Source organism: Ammospiza nelsoni, chromosome 7 (assembly GCF_027579445.1).
Source record: "Ammospiza nelsoni isolate bAmmNel1 chromosome 7, bAmmNel1.pri, whole genome shotgun sequence".
Taxonomy (NCBI): Eukaryota; Metazoa; Chordata; class Aves; order Passeriformes; family Passerellidae; genus Ammospiza; species Ammospiza nelsoni.
In genome coordinates, this window is record NC_080639.1 from 16,133,119 (window position 1) to 16,159,155 (window position 26,037).

General features: G+C 42.1%; 1 protein-coding gene across 1 annotated transcript in view; it reads right to left on the bottom strand.

The window, feature by feature from the left end:
• The window catches only part of PPP1R1C (protein phosphatase 1 regulatory inhibitor subunit 1C), a 41,470-nt gene that overhangs the window by 3,617 nt on the left and 11,816 nt on the right, over positions 1–26,037 (bottom strand). The window contains 2 exon segments of the mRNA XM_059476269.1: positions 16,105–16,165; positions 17,952–17,989. Coding sequence (XP_059332252.1) covers positions 16,105–16,165; positions 17,952–17,989 — 99 coding nt within the window.

Below are 26,037 nucleotides of genomic sequence, written 5' to 3' on the forward strand. Positions count from 1 at the left end.
ACTGTGAATGCTGATCCATGCAGTCACCCAGTCCCATCAACATCCCTTTTTCCAAGCAAGGAATTTGTGGGCACTTAGTTCCCTGAATTGCTGTGCCTGCACTGTCCTGATGCTGTTCCGTTTCTCTCACTGGGTGCCCTGCCCTGCTCTGCCCTTTCCTGGGGATGGGGCTCACAGGGTGCCACCCATCCCCTGTCCCCATGGGTTCCCAATCCCCTCTGCACCCGACCCAGCCCCTGCTTCAGTGTCAGCCCCTGCCTGGGGCTCTGCTCTTCACCTGGGATGTCTGGCAGCAAAACCCCTTCCAGACCAAACACTGCCCCTTCTCACCAGCACCCACAATGTCTTCACACTCATCCTTATGCTGCTTTAGAGCAAGGTCTGTCTGAACACTGCTAAAGAATTGTTTTTTCTCTTATATTAGGGCTTATATTTCACTGCAGGTAATTTAATACAATTGATGTTGATAAACAAACCCATAAATCCAAACCAGATTGAGAAGCCATATACAAATATAATTTGAACTGGCAATTCCTTTTTAGATGAAGTCATTGTTTAAAAGATTATTTGTAGAATTCTAGATTCTTTTAAATTATGAATGAGAATGGGACAATTTTGTGTCATTTTTGTAGTCACATCACACCCATGCTGCTTTATCAGCAGCTGTCTTTTAGCTTCTCTCCATCTAACCAAAGTACCAGCTTAGAAAGCTAAGTAGGGTCACAAGATTTGAAACAACCAAGTGTTCCTGAATTAAATGTCTCCTGGAAAAAAATTTAAAAATATTCAAGTAATTAAGGCAGTTCCCCATCCTATTTAACACTTCTTCCTTCACTCTGCTTCACTGCCCAAGGAAGGGTGTTGACATTTACCAAACTCAGGATTGAAGTCTGGTTGGCAGCTTGTATTCCCTAAAGTTTGAAGGGCTATTTAGTTTTACGATTTGGAGCTGATCCTCTCTCTATCAAAAACACATTTCCAGATTTGCAGAAAGCAGTGAAAGGCACAGATAAAACAGGCTCATTTTCAGCATTTCAGAACTCAAATCACTTTGAAATGATTATGCAAACAGACCTGGCCAAAAAGGATAACAGCAAAATAAAAACGTCTCAGCCAGTGCTAAATTAATTGTTTTCTATTTTCCTTTGAAAAAATGAGAATATCAAAAGCAATATTATAGGCTCATACCACTAAACAGGAAAAATGACTATTCTTTGTAATGGTATATTCTGGTTTGCATTTAACAGTTAAATGTTTCAATTATGTTTTTCCAATGTGTCTTCCTCATAATGGTTTTTTTTCCCAATTCAAGTTTTGATTTAAAATATGCCAACAAAACAGACAGAGAACACAAACCCCAAACAAGCAACAACAACAACAAAACAACCAGAAAAAACACCTCAAATTAATGTCATTAAATCCAGCATCCACCACAGGTCTTTGGCTGGGCTGGGTGCAATGGAAAGCCCTTGTGGAGAGCCAAAGGAAGCTGGCAGTTCTTCCCGGGCAGCCTCCTCCATGTGCAGGGATGGCCCCACGGTTACAGGAGATAACAGCAGCTGCTGTTATCAGCCCAGGGGCACCTCTGGGGCACCTAACAGCAGCCTGCCTGTACCCAGGAAAGGTACCCAGAGGGTGAAGGTGTCTGGTTGTGAATTGGAAGATAATATTTTCTGACTGGATATAAGGAACAAATTATTCCAGTGAGTGTATTTAAACACTGGTGTGATTTCACAGTGAAAATGTGATTTGTCTCTTCAATGAGATTTTCAGTGCTGAACTAGATAAAGCACTGGACAACCTTGTTAAACTTGGTGCTAATTCTGATTTATGTATCTGGTTGAAGTATGGACTTTCCCAAGGTTCCTTGCAACGTAAATGACTGTATGATTTTATGAAATCAAAACTCAGTAAATGCATCCTACAGTTTATAACAATGTACTAACATTAACTACATGGGCTACATATTGATCCGCCTGGGAGCTTCAAATGACTCCTTTCTCTGGAAAAGTGATGAAGTGTCTAAGTGCACCAGTCAGGCTTATTTGAGGAACAAGATTCCTCTTCACTACTTAAAACCGTGGGGCCAGGCTGAATCAATATTTCTGTGCTGATTTTGGAAAGCATACAAACTCTTAATTATGTGCTCCACTGTGATTTATATATATACATGTGTGTGAGCCTTGTATTCCTCAAACACAGGGGATGAAAATAATGGGATTAAAGTCAGTGAACCTGGAGCATCTCTTGTATGTGACAGATACACCCATGAGACCCCCAAAATCTCAGATAGAAATCACACCCCAGTTGTGGCCCAGTGTGTGGAACTGCAACAGAAAAATGTGATTCCTGAGAGGAAGGCACAGAGCTGCTCCTCTGGGTGCTGGCACTGCTGCTGAAATGGCTCATCTCCCCTTGGGGCCTCAGGGGCACATCATTGTCTCAGGCTGTGGTGCCTGGGGGTGCTGATTGCCAATTAAAAGAATATACTCAGCTGCCTGCAGGTGTGACAGGTTAAAGAACCACACTGTGCTAATAAAACCAAGGCCTGTGCACCCTGTTTCACAAGAAAGGCCTTCCTTGCTCAGTTAGGCACCTGCTCCGTGGGAGTAACACAGACTCTCTAGGCTTCACAAGATGTTTGCCAGATGTTTCCAGAAACACCTGGTACTCCCTGGGATGGAACGTGCTCCCTTCTGCTGGTCAGTGCCAGTGGGAGAGTCCAGAGCCTGTCCCTGCCGCGAACACCACAATACAGCTCTGACAGGCACAGGACACCGTCTCAGCTCTGAAAAGCATCAATGCTTCCTGCTCTTCCCACCTCCAGCAGGAGCTGAGGACCATCAGAGCCTGCAGGAGCAGCTGCCTGGCAGAAACCTTCTTTGACAAAAGCTGAATGATCATTAAAAACTTTTCCTCTCTGATTTTCAGTTCAACAGAATACAGCTTCACTAGCCTCCATTTTTGGCACTTTATGCTTCATAGAAGTTTAGAAAAATCCAGTTTCATCATCTTCAAATGTTCACTGTCAGGTACACGCTAGCTACACTGCCCAATTTATTCAAATGCAAGAAATTTGTGTCTTGTCTTCTCTCTGCCCCATCTGGAGAAGATTTCAGAAACACAGCTGTCATTACTGGTCATGGAGAAACTCAAAACTTACCCCTGCACACACATCTCCTAGGCATTTTGACTTTCTTGATCAAAAATTTGGTTCTTTGGCTGGAAAGAAATTAAATCCTACTATATATTTAACTTTTAATTTTTTTTTCAAACAGCTGAAATACAGGAGGGTATATATAGAGCATACAAGAGCAGAACAGTAAGAAAAATGCTACAGTTTCCCAAAAACCTATTTTGAGCTTCCTCTTGTTTCCTCTTTGCATAAATAACCTGTTATCTCTCTCCTTCATCTGTGCAATCAGTTCCTGAAACCTTTAATCCATTTTTACTTCATTGAGTGGTTTAGATAAGCTCAACCTGCATACAAGTCAGAGTTCAGTGCTTAGGCTTTCATTAGTAACTCTTAAAAACCATTAACCCTATCCTTAACCCTACTTGCCTCCCCTTCTTCTCTTTCTACCATTCAGCTCACCAAAAATGATGCTCACTGGTTCCACCTTGTCAGCCCACCCTCCATTTCCTTTGATCCAGTTGCCCTTGGACCCAGTCTCAGCTTTCTGGCCAAGTGCCCAGTGACCTCTCTCTCCATCTTTTCCAGCTGGCTGATATCTTTGCCTCTGACAATTTTTGCCTTGGTTCTCCTTCCTCTGCTGATATCAGAGGCAAAGATATCAGCATGCTGGTTCTTCTGCTGTTGTAATCCTTTCTCCTTGCCATTCTCTGAGAGTCATTTTCCCTTCTGCCCAAGTTAAAACTCTAGAGTGCATCTTCTGTGCAAGCTGGTGGAAGTCTAAGACAGCACCTCAAAGTGGTGTCTCAAAATCAAGCTCTTGATGTGAAGTCCTGTCCAAAACATTCATCTACCATGAACAACACTGTCATTTTTTTCCTAATATTTAGGTTTACACATTTCTGATTTCCACTCCTCTCTAGATACCCATATCCAATTGTCATTTGAGTCTTGCATGTTTTTTCTTGCTTAATGTGTCTCATATAGTTTTTACTATTTATCCAGACTTTGAAACTCTCCTTTTTCTGGGGTCTTCACTACTACCACATCTTCTTCTCCTAGCTTTATAAATGTACCTTTTCTCCTGCCACTACTTTCCCCCTTGAGTTACCTCCATTGATTCCCTCCAATATATTTCAGACTAATGGTGGCTATTTATGCTTTCAAGGAAAATTGAATTTCATCATATATTATGGGCATCATTTCTACTCATCTCAAATCAGGAAATGATACAGCTTTGCTTCTCAGATTGCTACGCTTTTAGATTAGCATTTTCATTCCTTCTCCTAAAGTTCTGGAGAGGTACCACTATCTGCCTCCATAGTTATATCCAAATCCTCAAAATCCTCAGTTATGAAATTTCAGAAACACACTGAGAACATTTTTGTTGCCAGCCTGCTGAGGCAAAGACTGTTGCTTTCCTCCCTAACATTTTCTATCAGTCCTTGGGCTGGATTGCTACACCCTAGCTGGGAGTTCCCTGTTGCAACAACCAGCTTCTGTTGAATGTTTGAACAAGGTTTATGTGGCATGGACTGAATTCCTGGTGTGGGTTCCTGGATGCTTCATTAACCCCAATATGATATGACAAGAATTGTTGTGTGCAGTGATCAGTGGATGTTACTGAGTATGAACAGAGAGACAGACAATGGCTGATGTCTGTATGCAAACACAAGATGCATTTTACACATCTCTCCTTGTGCTTCTTCATGCCCACCCAGTAGAATGGCTTCAGTCCGACAAGCAGGCAGCTATTATTTCATCTGCTGGTGCTCACGTTCAGTAGTCAAACCAGATGACCTATGGCAAGAGGTTAATCCTGCTGCCAAGAAGATCTGGCAACAAGAGCCCAGGTTGTGCGTCCCAAGGCAGCCACTCCCTTGGGTGGTCTCTAAGCTGCTGGCGGTTCAAAGAGTATCAAAAAGTTACCTATGACATGACAGCAATAAAACACAAAAAAACACACAGTCCCAGGCCTTGGCAACTCCCCCGTGTATGAGTGAGTGAACAGAAAAAACACCAGGGAGGGAAGGCAAAATAAAAATAAAGGGATGTGGAAAATTTTGCTTTATAGATGTTGGTAACTGTGAACAGTCTGCTTGATACAGCCTTTGAAAGTTTTCTAAACTTTGGGTTGTCCTTTGTGGAGAAGGACTGAAAGATGATGCACTGTGCAGCAGTCCCAAGGGACTCTGAGTGGTACCCACGCCTGTGAGTTTCTGTTAAGCAAGGTTTCACAGAAGCTTGATAACCAACATGCAAGGGTGGCCCTTGGTCCTGTGGCCAATGAGTCTGAGCATAACCAGGTCTTTTATTATACAGATCTTAGTCCCATTCCTCCGGAAATTAATGAGATTTTCTCCTACTATTGTTAAAGAAAGAAGAGTCAACATACGTCATTGATGTTAAGTTCCAGTTATAAGACAAAACCCCAGCTTACTGATTATCTGCAATGAATTTATGTAAAATACTGTAAATTACTGTTTTATGTGGCTTCAAAGTTTGAGATATGAGATAAATGAGTTGATACAGAAAGTAGGTGCACTAGATATTCTCAAACTGCTGTTTAGATTAGCCTAGAAAAAGCAAAGTCAGGCTGTCACCCTGTGATTTACCATTGATGTAAATGGTAAATCAACATTCAAACAGCAGCAGATATGGGGGACCTCCGACATTTAGAATGAAAAGAATCTGGAGCATCAATGTGGCAGTTTAAACTAGGCTGGCATTATGGCAATATATAAATAATAAAAAGACCTCCTCCATGTGTTGTATTATTTTACATCTCAGCTCAAAATGAGGAGAAAAAAATTCTCATGCGTTGTGATTATGAGACCAAGACATTATTCAGCCTTGCAAGTTCATTTATTTTTTTTTCCTCTCTAATATGCATGACTAAACCAAAACAAATGATCTGAGACATTGGCAAATATGATGGGTTTATGTAGGTCACATATCTGATCTGGAGCAGATCAGATCATCAGCATATTCCGCAGGTCACCATGGCCCCATAGAGGTTTGTGAATGATCATTCAGAAACCCAGCAACAAAGTATGACTAATTTTCTAAATGTCTGCTGGTTGCTGCTAACTCTTTTCTTAGCTCCAGTCATACCATCCTCAGTTGTCATGGTGAGCCTTTTAAATGACAAATCTTGAGGCTCATTTGAGGCTACTTTCAGTCAAAAGGCTCACTGTTAAATTATTACAATGAAGACTGTATGAGAGCAGCAAAAATCATGTTCCAAATGCCTGGCTACTTTCCAGTTCGTTCTCTGAGACATTGCCTTTCCACGTTCCATTTTTCCCTCTCAGGATGGCTTGAGGCAGCACTGGCCCCTTACGAGTCACGTGAAGGAGTTCCTTGCACAGAAAGGCTTTTGTTGGCCCTCCACAGGCTGGCCAGAACCTGCACTGGAGAGAGGGGTCAGCTTTGCCATGGCTGAAGGGGCTGCATCTTCCACGTACAGCGGCCTAAAGAGTAAACAGAGAGGTTTCTGTTGCCCCAGACAACCTCTCCTGGTATGGAACCATCTATGGAACCACCTTGTTCTGCTGGTCCTTCCCTCCCTTGCCAGCCCTCAGACTGCAGAAGGCAGCCAGTCTTTGGAGCTCACATGAAGAGCAGGAGCTCCTGCAGTCAGCCATCAAGGGGTGGCTTTACCCTTTGGAAAACCAGAAAATATTTCTTAGCTGATTCTGTGGAGGATGGCTCTTGGTCAAATACCCCAGAAACTTGATCAGAAAAACATGCAGAGGTGGCTTCCATGTTAGTAATGAATCCGGGCAGCACTGCAAAGCTCTCCTCCTCACGGCCCCTGTGCTGCTCTGACCAGGCAGCTGGGGCCAGCAGTCAGAAGAGGATTAGAGCTTTCCAGCTGACACTTTTCCATCCCAATTTTTCACAGCTAAAAGACAGGCTTAGAACTGCTGGTAAGTGTGCTTGAATTCAGTGCAGGCAGACCTTCAAAGGTGCTGTGCTTTGACGGGTCCTGGGAAGCCTGTTAGATAGCCAGAAACTCCTCTGAAAAAGCACTTGTCTGGAAACCAAACCTTACTGGGCAGTGTGTTCATTTGCTGGAATTGCTAAGCCCTCACTTTTGACATCAGCACCACTTTCAGTCAGGCAGCTGTCTGCCTGAGAGTAGGTCAAAATCATAGCACTGGCAGAATTGTTCCCTTATGTCAAAGGATTACAGTAATTCCACCAAATTAAAGGCCACATTTTCAAACCTCTAATCAGCTGCTCCATAACAACAGAAGTCAAAAGCTCTGCTACTGTCACAAACTATGTCTTAGAACTCACTGGCCTTAAAAGTTAGTGAGTAGCATTTTCTAAACACAGCTTCTTTAAATTAAACCATCTTACACTTTCACAGGCAACTTCTGTCATTTTTAGGATTAACCACATGCTTCTCCAGCCCATGTGTCCAGTTGGAGCCACTCTGTAGCCTGACTATCTTAAAATAAGCTAGGAGGCTAAAAGTGGGAAGTTTTACAGCTAGAAAATCACATCAACAAAGACTTATGAACAAGACTGATGCTAAAGACAGCATGAAACAATGCTCGGTATTTCAGCTACAGAAGGTAAGTCTGTTTAGAGGTAGGGACAAGCCAAATTTTAGTTTTACAGACTCAGTATACTCAATTTAATTGGGGAAAATATAGACAAAATATAGAAAAGGTAGGCTCTCCTCTAAAGGTTTAGACACATTCAGATCACAGTCATAGATTCTGTAAAAATTAGTTTTTACACTTCTTACTTTAGCTCTTGCTAAGAGTGAGTTGAAATAAAAGTCAGGCTCTAATCACTCATTCCACTGCTGGAATGCAGGTGAAAGGTAGTAATGATCTCACAGGTTTTAAGTTGAAATTAGTCAGATTTGATATCATTCCACTCCTTGTAACTGTTCTTTCCATCCAACAGTGGAGCTGCACTAGGAGTCACCAGAGGGAGCCTGCATGCCAAAAATCCCACTGTTTTTTTTAAAAAAAACCTCTGTACTTTCAGATTGCGAGGACATCGAAAGCTGAATTTACATAATTTCTCCTCACTGCTGAAAAAGCCAGGAGAAGGCTGCCTCCTCCCTCTGGCCCTGTGGGAGCTGGCCAGTCCCTGGGTACCTGGTGCTGGGGCAGAGGCAGCCCCTCTCCCTGCTGCTCTCTGGCAGTGTCTGTGCTTCCCCTGCTCTCCCTTCCACTCCTTCCGTGGGGCTCACGGCTGCCCCCAGTCCCAGCCGAGCTGGAGAGGTGCCTGTGGGTGTCCTGCACCTCACCAGGTGTGCCCTGTGTCCCTGTCACCTGGAAAGATGCCACTGCAGGGAGTAGCCCACAAACCTGCAGCATTCCCAGGGCTTACCAGATGTGTGTGCGCATTTTCTGCTTGCTGTGTGCCAGCATACACAGCAGAGGTGCACCCTGAGCTGGGACAGCCACAGCAAACACTTCAGGGGAGTGCTTTCCTTCTAGATCCCACAACTCTTTAATTGTATTGTCGGAAACAGTTACTCTGTAAATTGCTCAGAGCCTGCTAAGCATCTCCTCTGGCTATAAACGATCTGTGGAATAACACTGCTTGTTCTCAGGTTGTGAGAGAGCTGAAAAGCCTGAAGTATCCTCCCTCCTTCCGTTTCAAGAGAAACCAGCAGCTCCATCAGATGAGAGCTTTTAAACAACATCCTGCTGGCCTGTGCAGCTCACAGGAAAATGAATCCCTTTATAGATCCATATGCTAGCTGCAGTATTTCCTGTGTTTTTCTGGTCACAGTCACACACATAATTCATGTGAGCACTCAGTGCTAGCTGCAGGCCTAAAAGGATGTGGTTGAAATCTTCAGGCTGCTCGTGTTCTTGTCTCCATGCCAAAGCTCTGGAGGATGGTTTTGGGAACTCTGTGTTCTTGCTATACTGGGCAATGTTGCATCTCAAGGGGTGAAGGAAAGGAGAAATTATGGAGGGGAGAAGAACCACATGGCCTTCTGTAGAAAATTTTTGGGTTTTGATAAATTCAAATAGGCATCCACTTCAAAAGGGAAAAAAAAAATCAAATACTAAAAACCCAGAAAAAATCCCTACCACAAGAAACCCAGCACAGATGGTCCCTAAAAATCAGAAGCATGGTTTCTCTATGTTTCTCTTAGCTTAACCACAGAAATAAGGACCAGGTTGTTCAGAAACAGAGATGTCACAAAGCTAATGTGCTACTGGGACCTTGGCTCGGGTCAGGGTGAAACCTGAAGCAAAGAGCTAATGGCAAGCTACTGTCCCTGGAAGAGCAGCTTGTGGCCAGCAGCCACTCTCATGGAAATCATTGCCCTGGTCCCAGGAGGAGCAGAGCAGGTGGTGAGAGCTGGGCTGGCTGCTGTGAGCCGGCACCCCCTTGCACATGCCCACAAGGAGCAGCACAGCTGATGGAATCGTAGCTGAAAGGTCATGGGATGATTTTGCTGTGTCAGGCTGATGCCACTGCTCAATGCACAGTGCTGCCTTTCGTGCTATACAAATTCACTATTAACCTTGAGCCTGCCTGCAGTCATTCTGTCTTCTGAAAGCTTTGCCTTTTGGAGGGGTGGGGATTTTTATATCTGAAATTTGACTACATGGAGAGGAGCCATTAATAGACAAAGAGGGCCTGTAGAAATATGCAGTGAGGTACAAAATACAGGGAAGGCTTTTCTTTTTGAGGGTAAATTACATGAGACAGCAGCCCGCATACTGCGGGGACTTTTTAGAAGTACACTATTTAGAGAGGTACCTCTGTATGTACACAATGAACCTACCTCCAGAACACCCCAATATGGCCTGAGCAAGCTCCCCCAGGCCCCAGCCATAGCCCTGGCAGTGCTGCAGGCGGAGCATGTCCTCCCCACTGAGCCAAGGGGAGTGAGGCCCTGACGGATGCACTTGCCCTCGCTGCGTGCACAATCCTGCCCTGCCTGCCTGGGAGACAGCAAACACTGAACAGGAGCAGCACTGCGCAATCTAGGTCTTCATCCTGCCATCTTGCTTGGGATCAAATTCCAGATTTACAAAGCTTTAGATGAAACAGAGGGGCAATTATTATTTATTACAGTAGGGCTGGCTGCAGTCAGGGTCTGCCATGTGGCTTGGTTGTTAACCTCCAGCATAGAACATACAGCAAGGAAATAAAATTTAATGCCCTGTCAAATGGCTGACTTCATAAGAATCTTACATGTTCTCCTATAAAAATATTATCTTTTCTTCAAAAGCTGCTTCAATTCAGAACTCAACACTGCCAAAATCCTCGTAATTTCACTATAAATACATCTTGTAAAAAAAGTAACCAGAACAACACATGCTGCCTTTCCTGGGATTTCTACTTTACATTTTAAAACATGTACTATGTCTCCCATATTTTTGTTCTACAGTATTTTATGTTGCTAGCTTTTAAAAGGTTTTTAATGTTGTCTGTTACTGCTTAGAAACAGTATGATATTTACACTGCCTTGTCTTTAATACAACGATGCTTCATAACACTATTTTCAAGTCATAAATGCTGTTTCACAGCACTTTTCTAAGATTATTTTCGATCATAAAAATAAAGTTGTACCTTTAGAAGGAGGCCCCTTTAGAATTCATTGCACAAGATTAGAAGGAACTGTATCAGATATGTGGATTTCACACTGAGCCAGATGTGGCCAGCAGAAATACTCCCCCAGAATTTGGCCTGTGCTGGACCACACGTGGTAATTTAGGGACTGACATTAGTGCTCAACACAGCCCTTTCCTCCTCACTCCAGGTAATGGTGGCTGTAACACAAACATCCCAGTTTTACTCTGGAGCAGATGTCAAGCTTAGTCTCCACTGGACACCTTGGTCTCTCTATAGGTGCTGCAGTATTTGTTGCAGCCAAGGCCAGAGCCATTTTGAAGCAGAAGCTGCCAGCTGTGTGAAATGAAATGTATTCAAAGCTGCCAACGGTAGGAAATTAAATACAGACAGCACCAGTGTCTGCCAACGTGTTGGGCAGTACCACAGCAGTGGCAGCCAGCTGAACTTGAGATGGCAGCAATCTGATGTATCCCTGTCACCAACTCAGTGATTCACTAATTAATTCAACTTTCTACTGTCATCATCCTACTGTCCAAGCCTGAGGAAGGAGAGAGGAGGGTAGAGAGAGGGGGAAAGAGACCAGGCACTAGAAGGTAACATCTTGGTAAAGATAGCCAGGGAATTCATTCAAGGCCATTCTGCATCAAGCGGTGTGGCTGTATCGAGGGGCACTGACACAGATGTGGATAAGAACAGTATTTAAATGATGGGAACAAGTAGAACAAGTAGTTTGGGAAACAGAACTGCACCTCTTGTGACCAAGTTAGGGACAAGGAAAAAGCACAATGATACAAAACTGCAGCATAAATCTTCTATTCCCTGTTCTTCAGCAGATCCAGACAGTTGTGGGCCTTCCACCCAGGAAATAAAGTGCATTGATGGCATTTTGTCCCATCACAACACATGAACAAACCAGAGCAGTGCACGTGAAAAACGAGGCAGAGCTTAGCCTTCTGTAACCCAAGAAACAACTTACTGAGACAGATTTTCTACTTAAAAGGAATGTGGTGGAGAGCTGGTACTACCAGGCTAAAGAAGAGATGTTCCACCAGGGACATGGCAGCTCTGCTAAGGTGTTAGAGGAAAGAATCAACCTCAGGAATTGCTCCAGCCACTGGACATTGCCTGGTTTTGTGCAGTAGTCCTTGCCCCCTGCCCAGCAGTAATCACAGCCATTTAGCCTACTGGAAAAGGAAAGAGGTCCAAAGTACCACTCAGCACTGAGAGGATAATGGAAAACCATCTCCATCTCCTGTTCTGGCCACATGACTGATGTGCAGCACAATCATCTTTGAAAAAGGATCATCATTGGAGAATTGGAAAAATGCAAGAGGCTGAGTCAGCGACTCACCCACATAAGAAAAGTTTAACTGGGCTCCAGCTCAATTTGTGAGCCTGGACTTGATGTTCAGAAGTCTGTGTAAGATGCCTGATGTTACAGCTAACATTAATTTCTTAAAATTAAATTTAAGCCCATGTATGAAGCAGAAGCAAAAAAAGACATGGTATTTTTGTTTCTAGAATAGTGGGATGTTTTGTGTTCTTACACTACTGTGCTTAGTTAACACTGGAAGCTCTTTGCAGAGTTTGCCATGTAAAAAGATACAAGTTTTTGTAGTGACTGCTAAAGCCTTAGAAACTTCATTCTTGTGCCACTTGAAGTAAATTTAGCCTGAGATTTTTGTTCCACAATGATTCTCATGGGCTCCAAACTCAGTGCTTACCATACTAACAATAATCTTTAATGTCTCCAGACTCTACCCATGTTTGTTGTTAACCTTCAGTCACAAAGTAATGAGATGCATCAGACATCGTCAGGCTGGCCTAAGGGGTTGCAAATTTGGATGAGGGCCACACACTGTACTAATTGCTTCTAATAAATTACATATTTCAGGAGGGACATCATGATTTTAATCATTTATTCTGCATGTTGTTTCCTTTGGAGAGAAGAACAAGCAGGCACTAAACCAGCAGAGCATCTGAAATTCATGGCAGGAGCTAGAAAGAGCTCATTTAATATCAACCATCATTGTAAGTACTAGAATTATGCATGTATCAAATCCCTGGGTCTGAACACTTTGGGAAAAGCCAGTGAGTTCTGGTTGTTTTAATGACTCAAACCAAAATAATGTCTTTGAATGTTCCTTAGATTTATAAGAGCTCTGATTTAATCCCATTTCAAATCTTGTAGCTGGGGCCTAGCTCAGGAAAAGACCTTTGTTTTTATGCAAAGAAAAATACATTAGGAGAGGAATTTAAAGCATTTATTTCCCAAAAGGCTGAGAAAGAAAACAGTAAAATGTATCTCTTACTTCTGTGGGAATGACTTTAATTATGATTTGATGTCTCCTCATTGCAAAGGTGGTCCAGTGAACACAGGTACAGTAACTCTCTTTAAAGCCTGATGGAGTTAGCAGGATCTTGATCTGATCTAAACAGCCTCTAGCAGAGTGAACTAAGACGAGTGAAGTTTTCCTATTTCCCTGCCCTCTAGCACATCCAGGCCAGTAGACTCACTGCTAATGAAATCCTCAAATCACTTGGGAACCTGCACTTCCTTCACAGGGGTTGTTTAAATAGCCACTAGTATTAATAGCAATAGCTGGGAGATAATGTGGGATTTGGGACCTCCAGGGAGCAATGCAGGTTTGGGAACAGCTCAGGCTGTCTCCTGTTATTCTTTGTAAACCTTGCTTCCTGCCACTGCCCTCTGCATTTCCTTCCAAGGATGAGCTGAGCTACCAAAGCAAACATGACTACCTGGGTGAAAGGAAACCTGCCTGAGCACGAAGCATGCCCTGGCAGGGAAAGCTGCAGCTCTGAGACTCAAAGGTGCTCTTCTGATTTTTAAGTGGTAATGAGACACCAAGGAAGCACCTTTACCTGGGGTGAGTGCAATCCTGCACTTCTGCCTTGGCAGTCTAAGATGCCTTCACTTGGTCCCTCTCTATCTGGAAGGGTTATCATCCCATTTTAGACTTCTCTGGCAAGTGTGAGGGTAAAAAATGAGTCTCCAGCAAGACTTCCAGGGGCTCCTCTAGCCCACCAAGCAGAATGATGAAGGCATTTCTAAAGATGCTGTTTGTGCTTTGAGGGGTGGATGGACCTTTGTGCTAAAACAACTGAACATCTACTTTGGAAAAGGATCAAAGGATTCTTCTTGGTTTTGTCATACAGAAGAAGAACAAGAAGCAGATTAGCAAATAGGAAAAAAAAGGCCTTACACATTGAGAACTGACTGGAAAAGATTGCCCAAGGCAAAAGTGGTGACTATTCAAATTGAAAAACATTCCTGTGGTTGTTTTTATGGTATTTTTCATAGGGAGGTTCAAGCCAACCTTCACACTTGAAGAAGACCTTAAAGGATGAGAAAATTTGAAGTTCAGGCATAAAAGCACACAAGTAACAGAAGAAAAACTGGCACAAAGAGGGGAACTATAGGTGATGAATGCTCAGTTAAGATTGCTGCTTAAGAAAGAAAAATACTATGACAAGAGGTGAATCACAACATACAGAAAATAAAATTGAGTCATTTGATGCAATCTTCAGATACTGAATTTTGCAACATTGTATGCTACATACCAGCATGGAATTCAACACTAGTGAGGCAGGTTAGGAAAGAAATATCTATGAAAGCAAAATGGAAAACCTCTTTGACATCCATTAGGTTTGGTAATATAACACTAAGAAGCACACCATGCCCAGCTGGTATCTGGTTGGCTGGCTGAGTCCCTCTCCAGATTACTACTTAAATCAATAGCTCTCACATTGATTTTTCCAGCACACTGTATTCCAGTAAAAAGAACAATGCTCTGAGATGAGTCAGCTATTTGCTCTGTCTGTAGGAACTCTGCTGAGTTTTTGTTTAGGAAAATAAAAGCAGGAGCCAAAGTACACAGAGATATACAGTAATAAGAACCTGCCTGTTGCACCACATTTGCTACAGCTTGCTGCAGCAGCCACAGCTAGAGGAAGCTTCTATAATGATGAAACTGAAATATTTGGGGATGGTCTTAGAAAGATAATAATGTTGAGTTTTAGTTTAATAAGTGCAATGGCAGAAGGAAAAAATATGCCCCCATATATATCAAATAATAGAATCACAGAATCATAGAATGGTTTGGGTTGGAAAAGACATTAAAGATCCCCTCATTCCAGTCCCCCTTCCATGGACAGGGACACCACCCATAGACCAGGTTTCCCCGAGACCCAACCAACCTGGCCTTGGACACTTCTAGGGATGCTGAGGCATGCAGAGAGGAGAGGAGCCATGAGGACCTGTTTTACACTGCACTTCATTTGCACAGCATGTAGTTTAGGCTTGCAGAGCAGAATAATACAGCAGTGAGATCAATAGGTATTGCTACCCATGCAAAGCATTTTCCTTCCAGAAAAAAAAATTAAATTGAACGTCATAAGATTATTTCTAATATCCAGTATACGAACTTCCGCCTATTTTGACAAACAGAGTCTTGTGTGGCAGCTGTGATATTGAGTGATATTTTATTCGAGGACAAGTACTAGAGAGCTGCAGCTACAGAATGAAATACATAGAACTGGCTGATGTGGTAGATTGCCTCGTGACAGCAGCAGTATTTCACACAACTAATCAGATATCCCAGGTAATAAACTGTGTTAAGCAGACAAATGGAAATTTACATGTTCATTATCTATCAAGAGACACCTGGCAGGATGGCCTTTAGACTGCAGTCTGAAAATAATCCTGCTCTGACAAGTGTCAGTCAAAGTGCTGGTGAATCACCTCAGATCTTGCTCCACTGCAATCACCATCCAGTCAAGTTCTGTTCAGAACTACATAAGAAGCAAGGCCTAAATGTAGCTATTTTGATGCCAGGTGATATTCCTGCTGCTTTTGAACATATTCCTTAAAAGCATCCCTCAAAACTTTTATCAAGACTACTCATTTTTCCTTATTTCCCAAGAAAGTCTTCACACACCCTACTGTCACATACCCAGACCACAGTTTTTGTTGTTCTCCTTTTCACAGCTGCCTGGAAATGAGAGGCAGAATATGGGGGAGTGGTTGCAAATAAGAAACAGAAAACTCTACAGGGCCAGCACCAATAGAATTTACATATTCAAAAAGCTCTGTTCACAGCTTGGCATTGAATTATCTGTTATAGCAAACTAATCAAAGCATAAAACTTTTTTTTTTTTTTCCCCTCGCACAAATAAATTTGCAACTGCAGCAGGATTCAGTGCTGAGGATGGAGGGCTGGTCAGCCCCAGGCAGGTGGGCAGCGCCGGGCAGTGAGGGCAGAGGGTGAGGGCAGTGATGGCCGGGCAGGACCCTGTGGCACTGCCCTGGTTCCCCCAGCAGAGCCGCCCCGAGGCAGGGCAGGGCAGGGCAGGGCAGGGCCGGGGGCAGCTGACAGTACCTTTGAGGGCAGGAGGGGTGAAGACGCTCTGCTTCCTCTGCTTGGGAGAGGCGCTCTGCGACTGCAGGGACAGACAGAGAGGACAGTGAGACACGGCACAGACAGAGCTTTCTGCTCCTGGCAGCTCCCTGTGCGCCCACCTGGGTGCCCTCACAGAGCTTCTGAGGAAAACACACCATGTACAACTGATGCCAGCTCCTGGGCTGTCACGTACACAGGACAACTAAGACAAAAACATGTGTTTAATGGACAACCTTTATGACTCCCAGGCAAAACAGACCCAATACTACTGAAAATTACCCTTCACTCTATACAAATATTGTTAAACATAAAATTAGGATAGCCTGTGCTTTTAACAGCCTGTGTAATTGATTCTCTTAAGGCAAATGAATGTCCATGTACATTAAAATAGTTGCAAGGTTTACATTAGCCAACATTCCAATTACAGTGTAATCAGTGATTATGTGCATGTGTAAGGTACTACTGAAATATTACTATACACATTTTAATATAAATAAGTGGAAAATCCCTTCCCCTATACCTTTTCAATGTGTTCTATTAAACCCAAGATAATAATTTCAGCAGCCAATCACTCAGCCTTTAACTGAGCCTCATTTAAAGGCTGTATTAAGTTAAACTTTGTGTGGCCCCAAAATTGCATCTATGCACAAAAGATAAATTATTCCAAAATAATGGCAGTAAAATTCACATAGAGTAATAATAGTATTATTTTATTATACAAATACACATAAAGTAATAATGGTATTACTACATTATATCAATGTTTAGTTAACAAAAACTAACTGGAGTATATTCAGTGCTAAAGCAGAGCAGCTTTTGCAAAATGAAAGCAGCTAAATTGGTGTCAATATTATACTAACATGAATTACGTCTACATAAAAAGGACAAAAATCCTCATAGAGTACACCCTCAGCTAGCTTTGGAAGACATAAGCACCATAACACACTCCTAACGAAAAAGTTAAGAAAAAACAGTGTTTAACCAAGCTTTTTTCCCCCCTCTCATTTTATCAATTTCTAGTTGTAGGAATGATGTTGCCTTTACCAAAATATTTGCTAAAAATGCCTAATATATACACCATGAATTTTAATCAGATCTATTTCTTCATGGAACATTTGAGACATGTTTCACACAAGTAGGGCTAATCCTATTAACTTAGCTTATCACAGTGGATAGAATGATAAAATTTATAAATAAAATATTTTCTTCTTTGGAAAGAGAAAGCTATTTATAAACACTATGGAATAGCTTGGTGAACCTCATGCCAGTAAATCTTTACATGTTTGCATTGGAGTTCAAATTTGAACCAATCAATACCTCCTGCTGCTATTTAAGGTGCTGCCCGCTGCTCTGAGCAGTGGGTGAAGGAGAAAGAGATCAGGGAATTGCAGGAACCGTGCAAGGGGAGGTTAGAAAATGAGATCAGAGGAGCCAGCTTTCAACTCTTGTGCAGACAACATGGCTGCACTGCCTGCTGTAGGCTTGACAAGTGATGGGCAGAGTGGAGAGGAGTTTGTGCCCAGCAGTGAGCTGCAGATCCACAGCATCGCTTGGGTGGGGTGAGCTGGCAGGGCCACCTTGGCCGTGCTGTGCTTTGACCGGGCATGGCAGCAGGCAGAGGGGAAGCTGGCCTCGCCCAGATCCCTGCTACAGCTTTACACAGCCCTGCTTTGAAAATGATGGTTCTTAAAAGGCTGTGTTACTGCAGATGGCATGACAATGTAAATAAAAGTGTCCACCAAGATGAATCAGTGACTTTCCAAGAGTTTTTAGCAATATAACTATTTTAACAAAAAGTATGTTTAAAAAAAAATAAAATCACTTACCTCTGCCTGTGAGATGTTTGTTCTCTTCTCGTCTTTTTCTAGAGAAAAACATTTGAAAAGAGAAAAGTTAGTACAGAAGCGTTTCTCAGGGCTAACATTTGTAACTCTGCCATGAACCTACAGCACTGCTGTAAATAAGAACTTGACCTTCTAATTTACAGCTTTTCTTTCTCATTCGTGTGTCTCAGAAAGCCAGAGGCCCTGATTAGCATTTAGACATAAGCACTGCATGTGCAGCACTTAACTCCCATTTTTGTCTGTGAATAACAGTGAGCAATGGAGTTCCTTGAGCAGCAGGTCCTTTGTCCTGGCTGGCAGCAGGGCCCTGCAGCTGGGGCTGCATCAGGGTACAGAACTGCTTTGCCCAGGCACTGAGATTTCTTCTACGGCTGGCAAATGGTGTGAAGCAAACCCACAAAGGGTTCTACTGCTCTCAAATAATAACAAGAACCTCCCTTCAGGTAAGCTATTCATATACCAATACTAGTGCTGAAAAGTGCCTTGCAGTAGTATGTAAAATTAACAAAAAGAAGCTTACCTAAGAGCGATCTTTCACCTTAAAAAATTTATGACATTACCAGACTGAATTTTTTCCTGAAACATTTTACTTTTGTTGCCTTAATTTGCTTTAGACTATATGTATGGCAGAATTGGCAGAACTTGAGGCTTCTATTAAAAATAAGTGCCTGTGAGAATCTGTATGAACAACTATGATTGTATGACACAGAGGAGGCTCAAGGTTCTTCCTAACCATGGCACATAACCAGTTTTTGTATGAGCTAAATTATTTGGCTGCTGTTGTCTTCATGTGGTTAATGGCCAGAATGTATCTGTCTTCTGCTAATGATTTAAAAAATATTTGACAAAAATCATGCAGGATATTTAATACACAATAGTTTGGAGTCCTAAAATAAAATGTCATTAAAAATATAGACATCAATCTCTCACCGTTGCAATGGGGCTTCTAAATTTTCCACTAGCAGATTTCAGTGTGTAATTTTCACTGATCTGTGGGACAGATCTGTAACCACAGGTCTAAGCAAAGAATTAGGCCTAGGCAATATCATTTCATCTGATTTATTCTCTAGATATTGGCCTCTTGTGGTGTGCTGTGTATGAGGGGACAAGCCAGTCCATGCAGCTGGATGGATCACATTCTCTATTGCATTCTTTACCATTGTCTGTGCATCTTGCAAACATTAATTGATTTACTAGATTTTTCAATATAAGTATTTTCCATTGTGTCTCTCTGAAAGATATTCAAATCACTAATACTCAGGGTTAAAAAGTGTAGTTGAAAACAGGGCTGATTACTAAAGCATGATCCCACAGATACAGAATTAGACAAGACAATCAGGAGTTTCCTGCCATTGACATTTGCGTGAACTTTGTCAAGGTCACTGATCTCCTCCTGGACTTCCCTACCTGTAAATAAGTATAGCAATGTCTATTTCAGTATAGAAGTGTCTCTTCCAGCCCATAAAACACTTTGGGCTATGAAGTCAGGCTGGTTAAATGGGTGATTGTTTATGTGCTTGTAGCCTTTCTTATTGGTTGCATACCAACACATCAATTAGTCAACATTAGACTTTTTTTATTATTCAGGATACTGGATTTAGCTTAAATGATGAAACTTGAATAAATCAGGGACTTTCAGCAAAGAACAATGAAGACTAAGTTACGTCCCATTCCTTCCTGAAAATCTAAATTTGCCCAGATTAAAATAATATTTTGTGAACCCAAGCTGATTCTTGCATAAGGAACAAAAACTGACATCAATAGCTTTGTTGTGTTTCAGGTCTCAAACCTGAGAATGTGCGCAACTCCAACCCTTTGGGCTCTCGCATTTAGTGTTCTGAGTGATGTGACATTAAAATTGTCAGAACTGCAACATTTACAGCCTTTCCCTTCACCCAGCAGCCTTTATAAGACAGGCATCTTTGAGAATAAGGACTGGTTCTGTATGGAGTTAGAGAGACCATTCATATCCACAGGGCACATAGTGCTAATGAGAAGCATCAGACAATGTGGACATTTAGGAACAACCTGTAAAATCACATAAACAAACAATTTTCCAAATCAGTAAACAGAGACTGGAAAGTAACCTGAGGGACTGAAAGATACAAACTCCAGGCAGGAGCCATGAAGTGTTTCAGGTGAGTTGTGGGATGAAGGAAAGCTGGTTGGAGATGAAGTTTGGGCAATGGCACATTTTGGCACGAGCTTCGTTTTGAGACAGAAGGAGAATCACATGCTAATTTTTGACAGGTGTTTTGATGGATAAGACTCAATCAAGAATGTAGATTTTTAAGGAGAGGTGACAAGGAATGGGAACAAGGGAAGCCTAAATCTCAGAATGCCATACAGAATGCCATAGACTGAGGCAGAGAGGATAAACAAACAAACCCTCTATGTATAGAGGGTGAGGAGGAAAAGAAAGGCAAGGGGAACATGGAAGGAAGATAGAAGAGCTTGTGAGTAACGGAAGTAGTAATAAGAGACAGGAACATTGTACCCAGAGTAAAAGGGGAAATTTAGGGATGACAGAGAGCAGAGCTGGAGTGCAGTGTGGGCTGGAGCTCAGTCAGGAGCTCTCTGCCTGGCCATAAACTTGGAGGCATCTTCATCTAACTGAAGGATTACATTAATAATTGTGTGAACACTCTTCCTTGGACAAAGAGACATTTTCCAGTGTAACTTATAATGCTTCATAAAGTTACCTTATAACACAGTTTAAAATAGTAATGAAAGCATGTTTTTACAGCAGTCTTACTAGGAACATCCCCCCAGCCCAGCTGATCTAAGAGCTGAGCTCCTGCCCTCATCTGAAGGCAGAGAGGAGCCCAGAGGAAGGAGGCTGATTGTGGCTGGAATGAAATCTGCTTGGTGCTGCAGATCCCTCCTTCATGATCTTCCCTGCTGTGCAAACATCGTGTCCGTGCTGGGGGAAGCTCTGTGGTTGTTTTAGAGTGAGATCAAAATTCATCTGCCCTGCTTGTCCCCCTGGACAATGTTAATGCACTCAGAGCAGCCACGCAGGGTGAGAGGTGACCTGTTTGAAAGGAGCTGCCCTCTGATGTCACCCGTGGGCTCTGCAGAGGTCTCATCCAGCAAAGGCTGACCTCATCCAGCTAAGTACCCTGCCTGCTGTCCCCTCAGCACGAGCAAATAAAAGCCTCTTCTGTGGGGCTTCAGTCAGGCACTGGAGAAACAGAACTGGTCAGAGAGGCCAGTTTTTACACAAAAGAAACTCAGTAAGAGGCTGGTATAATTGTTGGAGAAAGCTTCTCGTAGATAGTTTGGAATTTTCTTTGGGAAAACATAGCTGAGCAGATAAAAATCACATGGGGTTGATAGATTTGGACTCAGGCAATTTTAGAAACTAAAACCAGAATATAATCCTTCATTCTCCTGCCATTTAGTGGCAGAAGAAGATGAAATTTTCTAAAAATTATCTTTCAGTCATTTCACATTTCAATTTTTCTATCAGTAAAAGAAAATAAATATTTTTTGATCTTTCAGTTTACCTCTCTGGTGTTTGACCACCATGATCTGTATTAATCATTGGTATTTGTAAAACAAGCTCGCTGAACTCTGATTTAGAAATTGACTGACATAATATTTGTTTTTTGTGCTATCACAACCACTTTTCCGTTCTTCTAGAAGACATAACAAGATCAAACAGTATTTAATGTTTTCTTTTTGCCAGACTCCTAACTACATATTGCCACATCAGCTAGCATCTTGTTGCATTTTACTAAACCGCTGAGGTAGAAAAAGGAAAAAAATTCAGAAAAGACCATCCTACAAATGCTTACATAGCTAATTGTTTGATTTTTCACTTGCTGGATTTTATTTGCCAGTGTTTATCAATGAGAACTTGACTACGGGTTTAGATGTCATTACATTTAATTACAAAGAAATATCCTGGTAAGCCCTCCTGGAGTGAGTTTGTGTTTCTGAGAATATTCCCATTGCAGAGCAGCTCATTAGCTGCCGAGTGCAGCTGCTGTGGCAGCTCTGCTCCCTCCTCACTGCAGTGCTGACAGGAGAGAGCTGCTGCTGCTGCATCCCACTCGCTCATCAGCATCTAAATTACTGCCTGCCCCTTCAGGGAGCACTAATAACAGGATTTGTACAGCAAGCATTAATGAAAACATAGGGCAGAGAGGAATTTGCCATACACAGAGGAATTTGCCTGCCTATCTGCCCTGTCAGGAGCTTGCAGCTCAGGTGTGTAGCTTGGGCAAGGTCCCACTCTGTGCTGACAGCACTGTCACCACGGGACCTCCTGTCCCTCTGTCCCAGAGATCATAGCACAGCTTTCCCCAGCTAGCTCCTGTCTGTAACCAGCCCCTCATACTTCATTAAAATACTGCAGGCCAAATGAACCTGCTCTTTGGACATTTACATTTTTTTCCCAGGTAAATCAGTTTTCTAAACATTCCTGTATTTTCCACCTTCAATATTCAAGTAGTCGTTACTAGTACTGAGAGTAAGGGCTGCAATCTCCTTTGTTAGACCAAATCCTTCCTCATGGTGCTCAGTCAGCCACTAAATGAGAAGAACAATCATTGTTTTCCTCCTGATGCACACAGCAGCATCTGATCCAAACATCTCTGATCATACAGAATCTAAGAACCGACTTTAAGCTGCACAGCCACAAAAATATGAAATAAAACCACCTTTCACAGCTACACAGATCAAAATTTCTTTAAAACTTGCATTTTGGTAAACATAATCTATTTTGGAAGAAGCTGGAGACATTACAAACCTCAAATGTGAATCTGAATGCATTTGTTTACATCGCATGATTCTCAGAAAGGAATTACACTGCCTGATTCACCACCTTGTTATTCCAGCTTCATGCCAGACTCATGGAAATCAGTCTCATTTCACTGGCATGAAACTGGAATACAAGAGTGATGAATAAGATCTGCAGCCTTACCACAGAGCAATCATGAATTATTACAAGAAGCACAAAGGCCATCCTTCTCCTAAGCATTTTTGTTCCAAATTTTTCATACTCTCTCCCTAAAATAGATGATAAAGATTAATATATGACAAATTCTAAACAAGTACCATAAATCAAATATAGCTTCTCAAAATATATTTTGAAAGAGAATTAAAATTTTATTATTTTCTCCCTTCTTAAAAAGTACTTACTTTTCTGCCTCTTGTCTTGGTGTTGCATTTCTGCCTGACTTTGTGGCCTTCCAGTTGCTGCCAGCTCTATAAGGCTTTATTCTGGCTTTGAATGACCAGACATAAAATGGGTTTTGTGGGAAAAGCTGTCATGAAAAGAATAGTTCCACGCAGAATCTTCTTTTTCTGAAACACAAGAGGTCCTGTCCTGCTCCATGAGAGAGGGTCAGGTGAGCAAGGCACTGGGAACAGAATTCCTGAATGTGAAGTCCTGGGTATGGGGACAATTCCAGAGCTGGCAGGTCTTCCCAGAGAGATAATCAACCCAGGGAGAAACTTGTATGAAATAAACATTCTGTTTGGACAACTAATGTAAAGATTTGCTTTAATTCACAATATAAACAGTGCTTGAAGATATTTTCTTCTAGTTGCTTTCTAAGCAGCACAAACTCCTCTTTGATGAATAAAATAGAGCCAACTTCCAAAGAATGACTGACTAAATAAGATTAACCAGGAGGAGGTAAGCACTTAGTTTTCTCTTTTGATCTCTCAGATGAGACATTTTCTGGCCCAAACAAAATTCTCTGACTAACTTTCCAGGAGTGACTCTGAGCCAAACTTTTCATGCAGTTTGCAGCTGACCATTGTGAACTCCTGGCATCAGAGCTGGGAGGAGCCCCTGGCAGGAGCACAGGGCGTCACTGAGGGCAGGAGCTCTGCTTCAGGGTTTGCCTCCACACTGCTTCCAAACTCCCTAAAATTTACTCATCCCAAAGAGATGCCACTTATTTAACAGCCAAGTATTTCTGTTTCCAGCAGGACAGAGTTGAGCTCAATCAGGAATCTGGGGTGTCTGCTATGGCCTGAGCCTTGGCAAAGAGAGGAGCTCATCAGTGCCTGGTTCTGTGGGTGTTAAGGGGAGCTGAGGGGTGTTACAGGCACAATGAGTCCCATGGGAATTCAACACATGCTCAGTGCAAATCCTGCACCAGCAAAGCAAACTGGGCAAAGGGGAATGTTGGAGAGAAGTGAAAGGCAATCATTTCATCACTGACTTTATTAGCTCATAAGCAACAGCAAGTTTTGCCATTGACTTTAAAGTCAGTGTTTTATCCTATATATACAGCATGAACTGGTTAAAAAAAAGAAAAAAAGAGAGAAAAGGCAAAATACATTCTCATTTACTAAATAGTTCTAGAGTTAGTGCAACTGGGAAGGAACTTCAGCTGTACATAAACTGCCTCCTAGTCAAACCTCTTGCTCATTTTCTAAACTAAGTAATAACAGTCATCTCAATATTCACTACACTGTTGAAGGGCCAGGTTGATACATTCAAATAGGTAAAAATAAATGAGACAAACTGAAGAAAACTGCTGAGATTACTGATGTGAAATTTAAAGTCCTCAGTCTATCAGGAAAGCTATTGGTAAACTCAGGTCTCAAAATGAGTAAAGTAAGACTTAAAAGATACATGATGGTCTACATATGGCCCTGTTATGAACAGCTACTTAGAATGATTAAAATCTCCCATTTAGATTGGAACACACATCAGAAAAAAAAAATCCCTTATTCTTGCATTTATAAATGTAAACCAGGATAATACAGATGACTTTTCTGGCACGAACCAGAAAGGAACTGGACAGCCATCATTTCTGGGTGCCCCAAGCAGTGCTGGAGAGCCAAACTAAACCACAAGGAAACCTTAGAAAATTAGACTTCACAGACATACAGAATGAGGCAAAGGACAAAGACTACAAAGTACAAAATGCTGTCTCAAAGTTTTCCAGCTGTCTAGAAGAAGAACTCACCTCATTGTCAGGCTACACTGGCACAGGGGGTTGTGAGCTTACATTGGCTATTCTGACATGACAGACATCAATAAAGATTTCATCTTTGCTGTGTGGACCAAAGGCAGTTTCCACACTCACAGCCCACTCTCGCCTGGCCTGAACCCTGGCAGTGAGAGACAAGAATCACCTGAAGGAAATAGGAGAGCAGTGGAGATAAGAAATCTTTGGAGAGGTTGGAGGCCAGAGTTGTCAAGAAGCTGCTAGCAAATACTCAGAGAAACAGGTTCAGAGAGCAGAAACATGAGTCTGCCATGAGTGTCCCCAAGTAAAGCAAACTGCCAGACTACTAAATTTCTTGTTAATGATTGCTACTGTTTAACCAAATATACCCAACGCTCATGCTCAAAAAACTTCTCAAGCAACTTGCAATTGTTTTTGCACATTGATGAAGTCACAAAAATGTTATTAGTTTGTGAAAAGACTTAACAGTGTCATAAATTACTTTCAAATACAGAAGGAAGTGCCTTGAGCAGACAACTGCCCAGGGCTGTGAGTCCATCAGTAACACTGCACAGCATTACTGAAGGGCTGCTTTCCATCTGCTTGCTTGCTTTAGCTTCAGTCTGTGCTCAAATGACTGAAGAGGCTGAAGATCTAAATACAATACTGAGGCAAAGATCATGAAGTAAAATTCATTATTATCAGAAATATAGTGCTAGCAAATCCCAGGATAAACTTTTAAACCATTTTCTAATAGCTTCATGTGCAGGAATCAGTTGTGATGGAAAATGGCTCAGAAGTGACCTACCCATTGCAGTCTTTGTATCAGTGTTACAGCTGCAAATGCCATCACTGTGAGTGGTTCCTTTCTTGGCTGGGAGCTGTAGGAATATTCTAAGCTCTAAAATAAAAACCAGCAGCAGCCAAAACCAAAGAAAGCCCAGCCAAACATTTCTTAGCATGCTATAGCTCATAAAACCGTTTAAAATGTATCCTATCTGATTGCGTTTGTACATTCTGGAAAGTGACATTTGCCATGGGAGAAGAAAACCTACAAAACAATAAAATTTTTCCTTAGCCTGTGATTATTATTGCTGTCTTAGCAATTTCCTTCCTTTTGGAATAATACCTCCAGGATTTCAGTAAGAATG